Raw genomic sequence first — 15,316 nt, 5'->3', positions numbered from 1 at the left:
TTTTTTAAAATTAATGAAAAGCCATATAATCTTTGAATAACAATTTTATGATTTATTCTATTAAAATTTTATACGTTTTTTTCGAATCATATGTATATTCACATTAAGAAGAAGATATTAATTTTTTCGATATCATTATCAGTATCGTTTTTGAACCCGATTATTCTGCAGCTTCGCGCGGATTATTCGGGACCAAGAATTTAACTGCGCGGAGTGTAATTACAATAATTTTCACGATTCTCATTTAAACCGTTCGATGCGATTATATCGCGTATTTAACGCGTATATTTAACGAAATTTCACGGATTTCATATCGTGGATATTCGTAATATTCGTTTGCGCGATGCGTCCCGTCGTCTCATTTCGGCAACGAAATATTATACATCAACGTCGACGATGGTGAGATGTTTTACACTTCTCTGAAAGATTATTTCTTTCGCTGTTAAGTTGTTAGACAAGTTTTTTCTGCTCTCTGCGATTTTTCTTTCTATCGCAACGTAGACTAAAAATATTCCTCCTGAGAATAAAAAATCTGTGGAGAACACGTGCATTAGATTAATGATTCTCGCATCTGGCTGGCTGATGACTAACAACAATATTACGCCGTTGTGTCTGTCTTTGCCAATTTTTTACGGAAGATTCTTCCACCAAACTAACATCAAAGATATATACATAAAATTTACCACCTCTCGCTATCGAGCTGCTTTTTGCGTTTACGTATGAGTTCGTAAAGCTATTCGTAAAGCGTATTAAATCTTTAGATACTTTGAGATGTCTTTGTTGTCCCGGTCTGTAAAGGCAAAGCCGAGCAAAAAATTTAATGGAACGCAACCAGGACGAGTGCGCCTCGAGCATCGATAAATTACGGGATCTTTAAATCTCCATTCGATATTGCTAGACATGCGAGAATAATTGCGAGTTGATGATGAATTATCGACCACGAGAAAATGACTCGGCGAATAAACCGGAATAGATTGCGAAATTTTTTCTTCGCAATTTTTTCCCCGTGGAATGTAATTGTATAAGGAACTCGAGGACTCTTAACATTGATGCAAAGAGCAGCTCGCGAGATTGGTTTATATTGTATTTTAAGGCATGCCATGGTGTCGCTCGACCGAAATACGAGAGGCGAATACGAGAGGCGTATAAAATAAAACGAAAATACGATACCCGTCATTGTTATATATGCGTTAAAACTAAAGTGCGCTTCAAAATCGCGTGTTTTAATTTTAATATTAATTTTGACTAAAAAATTTAAAAACAATTTTACCGACTCAATAAAATAAAAATGTATACATTTTTTGAACAATCTATACGAATGTGCATAATACGTACAGTCGAATTTTCGAGTTTAATAACAACGAGGTTGGTAAAAAAAAAAAAAAACCGGCGCGCTCGTTTAATCGCGGGCGACATAAAAAGAAAATTGCGGTGTCGACGATGGAATCTGCCGTTTCGCCCGATATAGCGAAACAATTTGGCGAGACCGCAGCGAGAACGAAAGACAATTAAAAAGCGACGCGTGATCCGCGCGGGAGGATGTTTTACGTCTCTGCCGTGCGTTATTCCTGCCACGCGGGCGGGATTACTATTTTACGGGCGTGGATTACTATCCGGTGTACGCAGTACGTTCCTTTAATCATGTAATGTGCTTTTTGTCCGGCAACAATCGATCTCGCAACATCGCCCCGGATAAATGGGTAAATCGCCCGACGATTGTTTCACAAAGATTGCGAGATATCGCGCTTTTTTGTCCGATATACGCGATGATAATTCCGCGATTGTCCGCGGGAATTTAACGCGCAGCGACAATTTCGATAAAAATCAAAGAAATTGCTAAGATAAAAAATAATAGAAGATATTGTTGATCGTAAATGCCCATTAAACTTTCGCGATAGAGGATTTTTCCTTAATTAAAAGGATTGAGAATCGGATTAAATTGGTACAATCGCACTTCTCGGATACCACCGCAGGTCGAGCGATACGTTTGTTATGCTTTTTTTTTGTTTTTTTGTTTTTTTTTCGTTTTCTTGCATATTCTTTACCGGCATGCATCGGATCGGTAAAGTATCTTTTTTTTTCTTTTTTTATTTGCTAAACGCATATGATGACAGTGTTTCGGGTGTCTGTTGCAGTACGGCAGTCCCGGCTCGGGGTGGCAACATCTTAACGCGAAATGGCGTTCGCCTAGGTATTTTATTTTGTACATATATATACATATATATAATATATACACACACATACACATTATGCACTATATATATATTATATTATAAATGTATACTCCTTCGCGCGCACATGTCGACCGATCTCATTACCGCCTGTGTCACTGCTTTAAAGGCTTAACCTACTCTTATCCTGTCGTTTGCCAAGACAATTCTCTTCGTGTCTCTCGCGAGGAAATGCTAAATGGGACGGCGATGGCGAGATGAAAAATAGCACGTCTATGTTACTCGACTCTATTCGCTATTGTGTATACGGGAATATGAATCGGAGAATTCTTCGTTTCCGAGGCTTTCGATCCCTCGGATTTATAAGTATGGTGACCGACTCTCTTAAAGAAGTCAAGATGTATGAAATATTTACAACTACAAATAAAAAAAAAATTCAACATAATAATGATAAATTTAAATGAAGAATTTTGTCCCTTCGAATTTCGACTGTCATTGTAAATTTTATTCACAGCTTCAATTAATTTATATACATTTGCGAATTCTTGAATAAGTTGCACCACGGTCGATATTTTTAACGATCATTTTATAATAAATAAATTGAGGATTTTTTCATGTAAAATTGTAATCCCTTAAAAATATGGACTGTCAGTTGAAACTCACAGCTGTCCAGATAAATTTATACGACATTCGATATTCTTAATAATCATTCTTTAAATTTAAGTGAAACGTGAGATTATCCCTCCAAATTAAGAGTATTAACAATTTTATTTGAAGTTAATTACGCACAGATTAATTTAACTATTGTGAATAATTGACAAATAATTTCACGACAGTCAATATATTAATTTTTAATGAATTCCATTCTATAATAATACGAAACGCCAGATTATATCCCTTCTCTTTAGAGTGTCAATTTGAATTTTAATTCAAAATAAACTAATCCGATTAATTGAGACGAATTATTTATAACGTTTGCGAATTTTTTATAACGTCGCGCAATGATTAGATCTGAATAATCTAATCATTCTATTTACGAATCGCTACCTCGCGATTGACCGTCGAGTATTTTTCGGAGAATAACTGCACGGCGGTGAAATTTGCTGGGGGGCGAAATTTGCATAGGATCGACGGGACCGCGGAGAGGAGATATTATTTCATATATATGTCGTGTTGATGTGGAGACTGGCGGCAATCGTCGAGAGATCGAAATAACACGCAACGTACTACTACTTTGTCGCTTAATCGCATTTCTCCGTTTCTCGTTTGCTCGTTTCCTCCCCCTGCTGTGTTTTACATCCCTCTACGTGACACGCTGTACATATTCGTCGTGCATCCGCGTTGCATGAGTTTTCTCTGAGTTACAGAACGCTTATATATGTATGCATCTGTGCAACATACACACACATGCATACTTTTCCCTCCTTCTGCGGCTTGATTACATTTGTGCATCGCGATGCGCGATTCGCGAAATTGAACGGCGGGACAATTTCGACGATGCCGCGATGATACCGAATTATTAATCGCTGCTTCTGGATAAAGCAACAGTAGCGCGAACTTTGAACGAAGCTTCCAATTTCTCCTGCGCTCCCAAATTCCCGCTATTTTTTGTTGGAAATACATAATCATATATGGGAAAATTATTAAACGCGCGCGTTAATTCAACTATATTTTCCTTTTCGAAACGTTTTCGTTCAGAATTTTTCGGCTTAAATTTTAATGATAGAATTTTTTCCTTGGTGTAAAAAATTTCAAAAGAGAGCGCCGCGTTCCGGAATTTGCTAATTATCTAGTATTAAATATTTTGTTAATTAAAGCTTAATTAACTGCGTTACGTGGACGGTATTTTACTCTAAATCGGTCGTTAAAAGTATCATCAAAAGTTCTGACACGTGTTTACTTGCTAAATATTATACTTCACAACTGGAAAGCATATTGTTACTTTCTGCAAACTGATAATAATTCGCACGGTACTCTTCAACTGACAAAGTTCTGACGGTAAATCGCGCGCTTGATGCCGAGATCTCTCTCTCTTTCTCTCGTTGCGCGAATTTCGAGAATCGCAACTTCGCAGCGCCTGTTATTATTGCAGCTGCTGTTGCAGACGGGGACATATCGAACCGGGGGCAAACGAGAGAGAGTAAATCTTCCATTCCGCGATAACGACCCGAAATATTACGAGCGTGGTGAATGCTCGACAAATATTTTTCACCAAGACTCCCGGTTTTTTATCGGACCCCCTTTTACGCGCGCGGTCTCGTGTCGGCCGGCCGATTAAATTCGTCGCGATTGCGCCGATATGCATTTATAAGCACGCATGCAAGCTTCTGCTATATTGCGAGGGTCGCATATTATCCGATATAATGGTACGCTTAGCACACTGTAGGCACCGTGACTTTTTTCAAGCTTACCTCGATTAGCCGCAGTTATTATACATACATAACTCGAGCTACCCGGAATCGCTTGTTGCCGCGGATAAACGCAGATTGCAATTCGAAAGTTTCACCTTTTTATTTTTAAAATGTAGCTCCATTTCAATATATCTCGATATGCACAAGCTCTATATGACTCTCTTTCCATTGCATTAGAAATAATTTTTTAAACTATACACTTATAATGTACGTTTAAGAAAATGTTATTATAGACAATATCTTGCAGCAAAGTTGATATTCTCTCTCATGGATGATGTACATCGTGTATCTTTATATTTCACACATTTTTTGATACTCTCTTATTTATATTTTAGGAATGCATCACCGATTAACATGTTGTTAGTATTTCTTTATATTTGGTATTGTAATTTACATGTTTGCATCCCCAAGATATATAGGCACTGTAGCATACAACTGCATCTCCTATATAGCCAACTATAATTAACACGATTACTATCTATATATACCTGCATTAAATTGGAATATTGCACACGCGGAATGTGTTAACGAGATATGTGTTAACCAATAGCACATTATACACAATTAGTACAAGGATAGCATCGGGGTTTCACGTTAATAGTAATTAATGACTTAATGCACCGTTAGAGCATGGAGAAACGTACTCTTGTCCTGATATTACTGATGTTTAAGTAGACTACTAATTTGTTGCGATTAAGTGAAAGGAACATTTTCTCTGAAGATCGGATAATACGGTACTGTATGGCGAGACACGAAAAAATATATTAAAAATTCTGTTACAACTCGTTGTGAAAAAAATATTACTCGTCGTATGAAAGATGGAAATGTTGAACGACTTAATATTATTATTATTATTAAAGTCATAACGCACGCGAGATTTTAGACGCAATTTTTCAATTTAAAACGTCACACAAGGACATTTATTTATCTTTATTTTTTCATTTTTATTTCGAAAAGAAGAGTAGGGTTTTTCCGAGGTACAATTTTAGAAACATTGACCTATAAAAAGAAAAAAAAAGAAAAAATAATAAAAAATACAAAACGCAGAGAAACGCGGGAAACAACAGAATCGACGAAAAGTGTTGGTTGTACGCAGCTTTGTCGGAAAAATAATGGAAGCTTCAATTACCGAATAGATTGCCTCGAATTTCTATCGACAGGCGCTATTCTTCCATTTTACCATTTCTTTCTTTCCGGTCTTTTTGTTCTTTTTTTCTGTTATTTCGGTATCTGTCTGTCAATTTTTCGAAATAAACTTGCGCACAATCCGTCATACGCGTGTTCGCGGAGCGAATCGCGAGCTTTTTGATATGGATCCGTTCAAATGCACGAGTTTATTCGCACCTACGCGTTAGTGAAACCAAATATTTCTTCGTTCTCGTCTGTGATCAGATCTGTATATTTTAATAATTTAATTGATATTCGGCTATAAAGCTAGAATCTCTCGTTTATCAAATTCGAACGCGTAAATCAATAATGCAATGCAGAAGATTCCTAATTATAAATGAATGTTTTAGATATATACATAGTTTCGTGTACAGCTGAACTTAGTTAGATATTTATGTATAATATATACATACTTTTATAATAATATTGAAATAGATTTTTGAAAGAATTTAAACGGATTTTTTCTTGACGATCGAAAAACTTGATCTGGCACTAACGATAAAGATAGTCAAAAATTGCCGACGTAATCGCACCTATGACGCACCGAGTTGGTAAAACTCTCATCGAAAGATGAGATGCAGCTTCTCTATCAAGCGGGGGTTCTAAGCTTTCGTCGGCTTTACCTATCTCGGCTACCTATCCCGCGAGCGGATTTCTTCAAGAGTCCCTTTCCCATCCCCCAAAATCGTACGCGCGCGCGCAACTGCAGCGGTAATGATAAAGCGGATTCAGTCGCGACTTCGGAAGTGCGGAGACAGAGAACGAGAGGGTGGAGCCAGCCTCGTTTTACGGTGCATTAAATTCTGACGAAGTGGCTCGTTCTATATTGGGGGATCCGAATTATCCTGGAACAGATAAACAGACCGCCGACAGGGAGAGGAGGAAACATCGGGGACAGGAAAAAGGGGAAAAACAGGATAGCGACATTTCTAAGGCGGTTGTAGCGATGTTTTTTTTTTTCGCGATTGAAGGGGTGAGGGAGAGAAGGACAGGGCGAGGATCGGGAAGAGAGAAACAGTAAGAAAATATGATGGAAGTACTTTGGGATTTTCGAGGAAGATAAAATCTAGGGACGCATCAGTCGAGCGTGAAAAGCTCGACGGTTGGCTGTCTCGGAAGCTCTCCACGAGTTTCTTCTTCGTCTATCTTTTTTTTACTAGTTCCATAGAGAAGCTGTCGTCGTATCGAGAAAAAGAGAAAGATTGCCGAGTTGTCTGTTTTTTCTCACCAATAGTTTAACCGCTCGTAATAGTATCTCGATTCGATCGTGATTATTAGGATTTATTTGTCGTAATTACATCGCGATAAACAAGCAGCTGCGGAATTAAAGCTTGGAAAAAAATAAAAGCGAGTTATTTCTTTTGTCTACAGAAGAAATAAAATCCACGCACGCATTTGGCGCAATCTCAAAAACGTGATTATAAATTTTCATTTAAAAACATTTCGAAAAATCATATCGAGAAACGCGTGGATATTTTCGAACCAAACTTTCATCTCTCTCTCTTGAAAATTTTCGCGTATCGAAATTGCGACCCTCCGGCGTCACACACTCCAATCGCGAGGTTGATTAACGGCGTAATTAACCGTATTTACCGTATCCGCTTTTAATTATTCGCGCTCGGGACGGTCGGGAAAAATTCGTGCGAACATCCGGGCGCTGCCGAAAAATCGACGATGATGTAATCGGCAACGTAAACTACTGCTACGGGAGGGAGGGGATTGTTCGACGGTTAAACTAATTACTCCCTAACGTACTACACTTGGTCCGCGTGTAGAGAGAGAGAACGTTACGAGAATAATAAATTATACTACAACGGCTCATCGTGCTTTCATCGCGCGGGGGATGAACTCAGTTACACGCTCTGGCTCGGCATCTCTCGCGCGTTTCGTGATAATTAATTCCCCATTAAATGCAGAATGCGGTTGTTTACTTAATACATCGCGTCGTCGTACAACGTCGGCAAAAGCCGACACGGATGTTGCATTATTAGGAAATCATTCCCCCGTGAATCATCCCGCGTCGCGAATCACAAGTATCCAATTTTATCAATGATAATGAATAACGTACGTGTTTTATTTATAATATACTCGTATTGTAGGTTTGTGCATCCAATCGACGACTCGAAATGCAAGAAAACGATAAAGTTCTTCGCGCGAGAGAAATGGTGAATAAATACAGCGTCCAACATTGCCTTTTAACGCGTCCCTCGTGTGCAATTCGGATCTCTAAACTTTTCTTGGGCGCGAATCGTTTATCTCCGTATGACGGACGCAGCCGTTCCCTAATCGGCAAAAAAATTGCGGAACACGCCGCGTCAATAAATCTGATTTCTATCGAAACTACTACCGGTTTTCCTCGCGATTTTGTTCGCGGGAGTCGAACGAGATTTATCGGGAGAAGCGCGCCTGTTTTTATCACGAGCTTGAATAAAAATATCGCTATAAATACGAAGTGACGACAGAGAGAGACTCTCGATTCTTCTTGACAAACGTATAACGATGACGGAAGAGAAAGAAAATACCGCGTATCTTTCGTATTATTTAGAATTAACGCAACAATGATGTATTCTTAAAATAATCTAGTAATTAATAAATGACGCGATATTAGCGTAATCGCTGCACAACGAGATTTAACGATCGCGCGAGCGATTGCGCATAACGTTATAATTTGAAATGATATAATTTCCGTTTTATGTGCACGCGGTATGAAGATTAACGCCGGCACGAAATTTGTTGCCTCCACAAGATTACTCATCGCACATTGAAGGGAGGCGCGTAAATCGTATCAGGTATACGGTCACACATACACATACATGTCGAGATGTAATGTTCTTCGTGCGAATTAATGCGGCTGGCTTTATATATATATATGTATGTATATAAGCGTCTGATGCGTAAACTGTTTTATCGCCACGGCAATGTTTTGACATAGCACGCGCGTTAATTACTTTTGCTTTACGACTGGCACGTAGTAACGAGAAAGAAAAAAGGGAAATCCGGGAAGAGTCCGCGTAGCGCTGCGAATTACTCCCATCCGAAGGATCTGCAGATTATCCAAGATTTTTTTGTACTTATTTTCTGAGAGCTTAAACAACCGGTTCTGACCCGACGACAATTTGCGACGAAGCTTCTACGCCTACGCGCCTACAGAGAATTATATATTACGTCCCAAGATGTTCTGTGTTATATTGTTATTTCCATCGTTCCATATTTGTCCATTTATTTTTCGCGACGAGTATTTGTTAGGGGGGTGTCTAATACAAGTTCAGAAACTGAAATTTAATTCGAGAAATTGTGCTTTTATACACAGAAAGAATTTTCTTTTAGAATTTACCCTGAAAATCATAGTAATCGTGGAGAATTTCTCTGATTAATATCTATCACAATAAAATATAAAACATGTTTGATTGATTTTACTATGCAGTTTAATAAAATTAATCAAACATGTTTTATATTTTATTGTGATAGATATTATTTTTATTGTGATAAAATATTTATCAGAGAAATTCTCATAAAATTCTTTCCATACCATATTGTCCCACGATTACCATGATTTTTAGGATAAATTCTAAGAGAAAATTCTCTCAGTGTACAAAATTATTTTTATTAATTTGAGAGAAGTGACTCTTGAAATAATCGTAACGAATTCAAATAAATTAAAGTCGCGTGAAATAATCTCGCCACAGTACCTATTTATCCGATCGTCACGCTCGACGATCCACGCATCTGAGGATCTAGGAAGAAGATTCAGAGATCTCGGTCAATGATTTCGTAATTTCTCTCGCACACATTCTTTCAAAGTCATTGATCTAAATAATTGATTTCGCGAATGACATGGTCCAAGAACCGTGCGTATTAGTATCGAGTTTTAAGATCTTCCAAGCCAATCCTCGCGTCGATCATCAAGTCTCTGGAACACCCTGACCCACCGTAATGGCTCCCTCGAACGTGTTTCTTTTGGCAGATCGCCTGCGTCGCATGGGAAGAGCTTCCCGTAACTACACCATCGGCTGGACTTTGATGCATTGATGATGATCGCCACGATGATGGCAACGATGACGACAATGACGAAGACGATAATGCACCGGTGCAGCTCGAAGCGCCGTAAAAAATGGTCTGTACACACACACACATATACACACACACAAACACACAATACTATACCACAGCGCAGTGTCGAATCCTTAGATTCTCAGGAATCTTCTGTACGCTTCTGGATCCTCTGGATCTCAAAATCGTCGCGGACGATTTAGGTCGTTTGAAACGAAATGCTTGATCGCGGAGGTGAAGCTGTCGGAAGCTTCGCGTGCGACAAATTACGCGTGAATGTGTCTCGTCTTTGTTGCTCTAAAAAGAAATACATATATATACATTTATATAAATATATATTCCTGCACAAGAGTTATATCGCGCGAAAGATGCTCTAATGATGATGTAATAAATTTAAACCGTCGTATGAATGTGACACACACACGATATCGGTACTGTTATTTTATATATATGACGAATATTGTCCTTTCTAATTGTTAAATCATCGGAGATAATAATGTTCGCGACGAAAAATGACGCGAAAAGAGCCGGGATAATTTTTTAACGTAATGTACACCAAGATTCCCGTTCATCGCTTCAACGTGGCTATCTAATAACTGGATTATTTAAATATTTATATACGAAAGAGAAGTTCTCTTTTAATTAATTCGACCAAACTTTTGCCCGAGCGCACCACTGAGCGATCGGGTACAAACTATATTCTGTGTTCATCTTTTTTTTTTTTTTTTTCTTTTTTGTGTCAAGGAAATGTCTTATTAATTCATGTTCTATCTCTTTGCTCACTACTGCCTAATCGTTATGGAACAATTCATCGTCTTTTATGCAAAATAAGCGAATAGCTACGTCCAATTGGTTTTAATATGTCACTATGTAATCGAAATATATTTATATATGAGTTTATTGAAAACTTATAGATATATGAAAAGATTATGCATTCTTCGCTCCAAAAAATTGAAATAATTGAATCGATATAATTTCGATATCATTAACGTAGAATAATGACTTCTCTAATTATTTTCACATTGCATCATTTAAGTAAACAATCGTTAACCGTATTTTAATTAACTTTGTTCATCATATAATGTGTACGAACGTCATGGCATTAAAATCAATTAATCGGAGCTGCGAAGTACACGCGCAAATGTTTTATTAAAAATAAATATCGATACCACCGATACCCGATCGTTCCGCTCGGCATATAATAAAGTCTCACTGTAATATTCGCTATAAGGTACTAACTCGTTGTTTAAATTAATGATTAATTTAGTATACTATATATTAATGTAATCTGTACATATTGTCTTCAATGTCGTTTCTAATCGATCAATGTGACCTACGTGTTATAACGAAAGAGGGAATGTGGATTATTAGCGCGTGAGAGAGGGTGGCATAATTGTCTCTCTCTGTGTGTGCATGCGCGTGCGGATGAGAGGGAGAAAAAGGGTTCGGGAGTGCGTGGGTGAAGATAATTAACGCGGAAAAGTTTTACTAAGATAGATCACGCGCCGATTGATCATACACACGCTGTATACTCGAGCTTGTTGAATCCATGTGAAAGTACGCGGATCAAAAATATACTTTTGCGCTATATACTTGTTTATTTACGAGTAGAAAAATTATCGCGCGGATGTAAAATATTGTAGACTCGATATGAAATTTTCGTAATGTATAAATCTTTTTAGACATACCGAAAAAATGCGCTCTTTAATAAATGACAAAGTGCAAAGTTCTTTTTGAGAAGCGTAGTTGGATCGTATAGTTGACGGAAGGAGAAGAGAAATTTTGCGGAAGAATATTGTAATCATATTTGTCTCGCTCGCGGCCTTTCAAATGCATTCTTGATTGTAAACATATTCGCATATCTATTCACTCTATTACACGCATCACACATTACGTATACACAACGTATCGAAACTCAAATGCACGCGCACGATCAAAGCCTTGCTGCTAAGCCTTATCTTGTAACACGAGGTTTAAATAAAAGCTGCTGAGAGAAAAGGACATCGTCTTGCGTTTCGTTCATTCAACACTTCCGTGAATCCGTTAAATCCATGCGAGATATCAATGAAAATTGATGATAAAATTTAATATCGCAATCTTCAATCTTTATTCGCGCAAAGGATTAAAACGACATCGTCTCGCGACGAGTTCTTTAGTCGACAAATGATTCGAGCTGTGCGTTGCAGATGCACAGGGAGAGTCGCTATATATTTTTATGTAAAATTGTGCGACGCAGCATAAACGAGAAAATACTTTTCTTCCGATGTCGATGTATACATACCGTCGTACATATTTACCTTTTATCCCCGGCCTGTGCGACATGCCGTGGACTGTTCAATAAACATCTCTCCTTATCTGTGTCTTGTAGGTGTTCTTTATTCTTTGTAAAATCATACAGCAAAAGCGATCGGATCTACACAGTGTAGTGAAGCGAGATACAAGTGAAGTGAACGTTCGCCGGACGAATGACGGTTTTTAAAGGGGTTTGTTTCCTCCCATCGCCTTGATCAATTCTTAACCCGAGGGCTGACTTTTTTGAAGTGAAAAAAAATCGACGAATGTTTTTTTGTCAATTGATAAAAAAAATGTTTGAGATTTTATAGATATTGGATTTTGCGTAGGATTTAGATATTTCCTGTTTTGATGATCAAATCCATGAATTTTCATTTCAATCTTTCATTTGATGTTTTATCTCGAGTAAAGAATTGATGCGCCGTTTATTCGTCCGCAAACTCGGAGAATACATTCCTTTCGTCTTTTTTTTTTTCTTTGGAAATTGGATTGGCCCGAATAGCGCAAGATCCTTTCGTGAAAATCGCTAAAAGCGTCGCCTCTGCGCGAAGACAAGAAGCGCGCGTGACTTAGAAACTTAATAACTAATTCTGACGAAAAATACAAGTAATGCAAATATACGTATGTACCTAGATCCTATAATTAAAAACTAGAAGTTTTGCTCGAGATTAATTATCCAAAATATATGTTACTAAGATCTTATCGTCGGCTGGTGACGGATAGTGTGGCAATTAAATGTCCAGCGATGTCAATTCATGATCGTGTGATGAAACAAATGTCTTTTATACAAATAGCTCTGTGGTACATAAAATTTGATTTCCCCTACTATAGTATAGGTATATTTATATATATAATATACATATATTTATATTATATATTTTATAATAGAGCTAATAAATAATAATAATAATCCTTAATAGTCAGTTGTAATTTCTGTGAAACCCGCCTATCCGGCGCTTAAAATACGAAATCGTTTACACGTTATGTTATACGCTCTTCGCATTCGAAATTTTTAAAAACCACGATCTCTCTCCTACGCCTTTCTCTCCTCTCTTCTCCCCCTTATGTCACTTTACGTACTCTATATCCTTACATATTAATGATTTACCGTAATGGTGTGTAACGTGCTTAAGTTACTGGTTGCACTTACTGGTATCACCTGCCGCCAGAGCGGGGAGTCGCGCGCTCTCCCCGATGTGGCCGTAACTTTAAAAAGCTTAAAAACCCCCGTACTTAGGCTAACGAACGTTAACGTCGCGACGCGTGGCCCGACACTTTGGTGCCGTTCCTGGACTACGCGCGTAAATGCAATCAGTAGCGTATCCTTGCGTCCTTTAAATCGTCGGCTCCTCGAATCCTCGAGGCTTTCAAGACAACCGCGAGGGAAATCTCGAGGGATCTTTGTAAGAGCCACGGGGATCCCAGGAATCTCGGATTTTCGAGCCCTTGGATACGAATGTGAAACATGTGACTCGTCGTGCGACAACGAGGACAGAGGGAACGTCTGCCTTCGTGAGAAGCTTTTAAATGCGCGCACGTATGTATGTGTGTGTGAATGTGTGTATATTTATGTGTATTGTACACAGGAAACCTTGCGAGACTTGTCGATGCTGGACGTACGCGATCATTTTCGCCAGTGTTCTCGCGAGATGGGAACAGAGTAGTAGAAGAGTAAAAATGGCGATAATAAAAATGTGGATTACGATCGTTACCGCAATGATTATATATAAGAGCTGCAATTAACGTCGCGTCTGTCTTCTTAATAATTAACGCTTTGAAACAAAACAGTTTCTTCTAAAGTTGGAATGCATGGGGATGATACTTTGATAGGATTTTGATCTTAATAAGCGTCGCCGAAACCTGAACATCCGTAGATCCATATAAATCCACGGTTCCTTAAATTATTTTACTTCTATAAAAGTTTTATATTCAAACCTTCTCGCAACATTCTTTCTAAGATCGATGAGTCACGATTGATTTTCAGAGATCTACAGATATTCAGATTCAGCAAACGTTTCATGCAATATCTGCTACTCACTTCTACGAGGATTGCGCGGCTAATTCTACATTTTTTTCGTAATTAATATTTATAATTAATAATTATTCGTAAGGATAGCTAAGCTTAGCTGTATCTGTTCGCCATAGCTTCGTTTTGCGAATTGGAAATCATAATTGTACTTTCACGTAATTCTTTTTTTTTTTTTCTTTCGTAAGACCAATCGATCGCCATCAGCCATCAGCGGTGAATCGAGTCGAAAAAAATCGAATCTTCAGATGCGTTTTGAAAACGCGAGATTCCTTAACGAGGTACATCGGTACGATTCTCTCTTCGCGCATAAAGACGTAATATTCGTTTATATAAACTATAAACAAATATGGCTTGTCTCTGATTCGTCGGGGATGGCGCAAACGATTGTCCACTCAATAATTTATAATTCTTTTTTGCAACAATATTAGTAACATCACCGGCGGCGTGTGCGTCTTTTTCCCGTATGACGTTTGTTTCACGAGCGTGAAAATTTAAGTCTCGCGTGGCATTAAAAATCTTTCGTCTCCCGCGTACCTGCCTCAAACATCCCCTCTTCGACCTATGGCAGCCCCTAATCTCAACTTTCTTACAGTTCTCGACTGCGTGTGGCTGCCGAACAAGCTGAAACATTAAGACACATCTACACGGAGAAATAGAGTTTCGCTATTTTTTTCTTTTTTTTTGGTTCATCTAACGAGCAAACAGTGTTAATTAGAGTTTATGTATATTTTATATAGGTAATAATTGTAATAATAATAATAATAATAATTCGTAATATCAATTCATCCCAACAACAAGTTTAAGTTATCATCTGATAATGTATTTTGTTTTTTTCTCTCTCTTTCTCTCTCTCTCTCTCTCCCTTATCATTCTTTTCTCGGTTTGCTCTTCTTTAATCGATACTTTCTTCCTCATTAATATATATCTCTGTTTATTATATATATCTTTATTTATTTGCTTTATATATATGTATAGACTGATATCAACACGTATAACATCGACCTTTTTTTTATTTTTGTTAAATCAAGTTCTCGTGAAGAAGGTTGTGGCTGCTTCGATTACGCGCGCCCGCTAATTACAAATTCTCTTTTTATACGTGACTAACGCGAACAAGTCACCGTATCGTGTTGCGAAATTTAACGACCGATCCAATCAGTCAATTGTCTTTCATTTAGGTTTCGGCGTTTTTATCAGTT

At 37.9% G+C, this 15,316-nt stretch overlaps 1 protein-coding gene across 11 annotated transcripts in view; it reads left to right on the top strand.

Annotated features, from left to right (window-relative positions):
- Tmod (tropomodulin) overlaps positions 1-11,800 on the top strand; it is a 47,820-nt gene extending 36,020 nt beyond the window's left edge. For 7 of the 11 annotated variants that reach the window (XM_083041593.1, XM_083041592.1, XM_083041590.1 and 4 more), the window contains one exon: positions 9,714-11,800. In XM_083041593.1, coding sequence (XP_082897719.1) covers positions 9,714-9,778 — 65 coding nt within the window. In that variant the 3' untranslated portion in view covers positions 9,779-11,800. The other 4 variants (XR_014425683.1, XM_083041597.1, XR_014425684.1 and 1 more) reach the window with 3 other exon arrangements.
- The last annotated feature ends 3,516 nt before the right edge of the window (positions 11,801-15,316 follow it).

Source organism: Prenolepis imparis, unplaced genomic scaffold (genome assembly GCF_030444845.1).
Source record: "Prenolepis imparis isolate NDT839.2.m4 unplaced genomic scaffold, iyPreImpa1.0 SCAF_7, whole genome shotgun sequence".
Lineage (NCBI taxonomy): Eukaryota > Metazoa > Arthropoda > Insecta > Hymenoptera > Formicidae > Prenolepis > Prenolepis imparis.
Note: the sequence above shows the minus strand (reverse complement) of the source record. Positions and strands in the feature narration are given on the sequence as shown.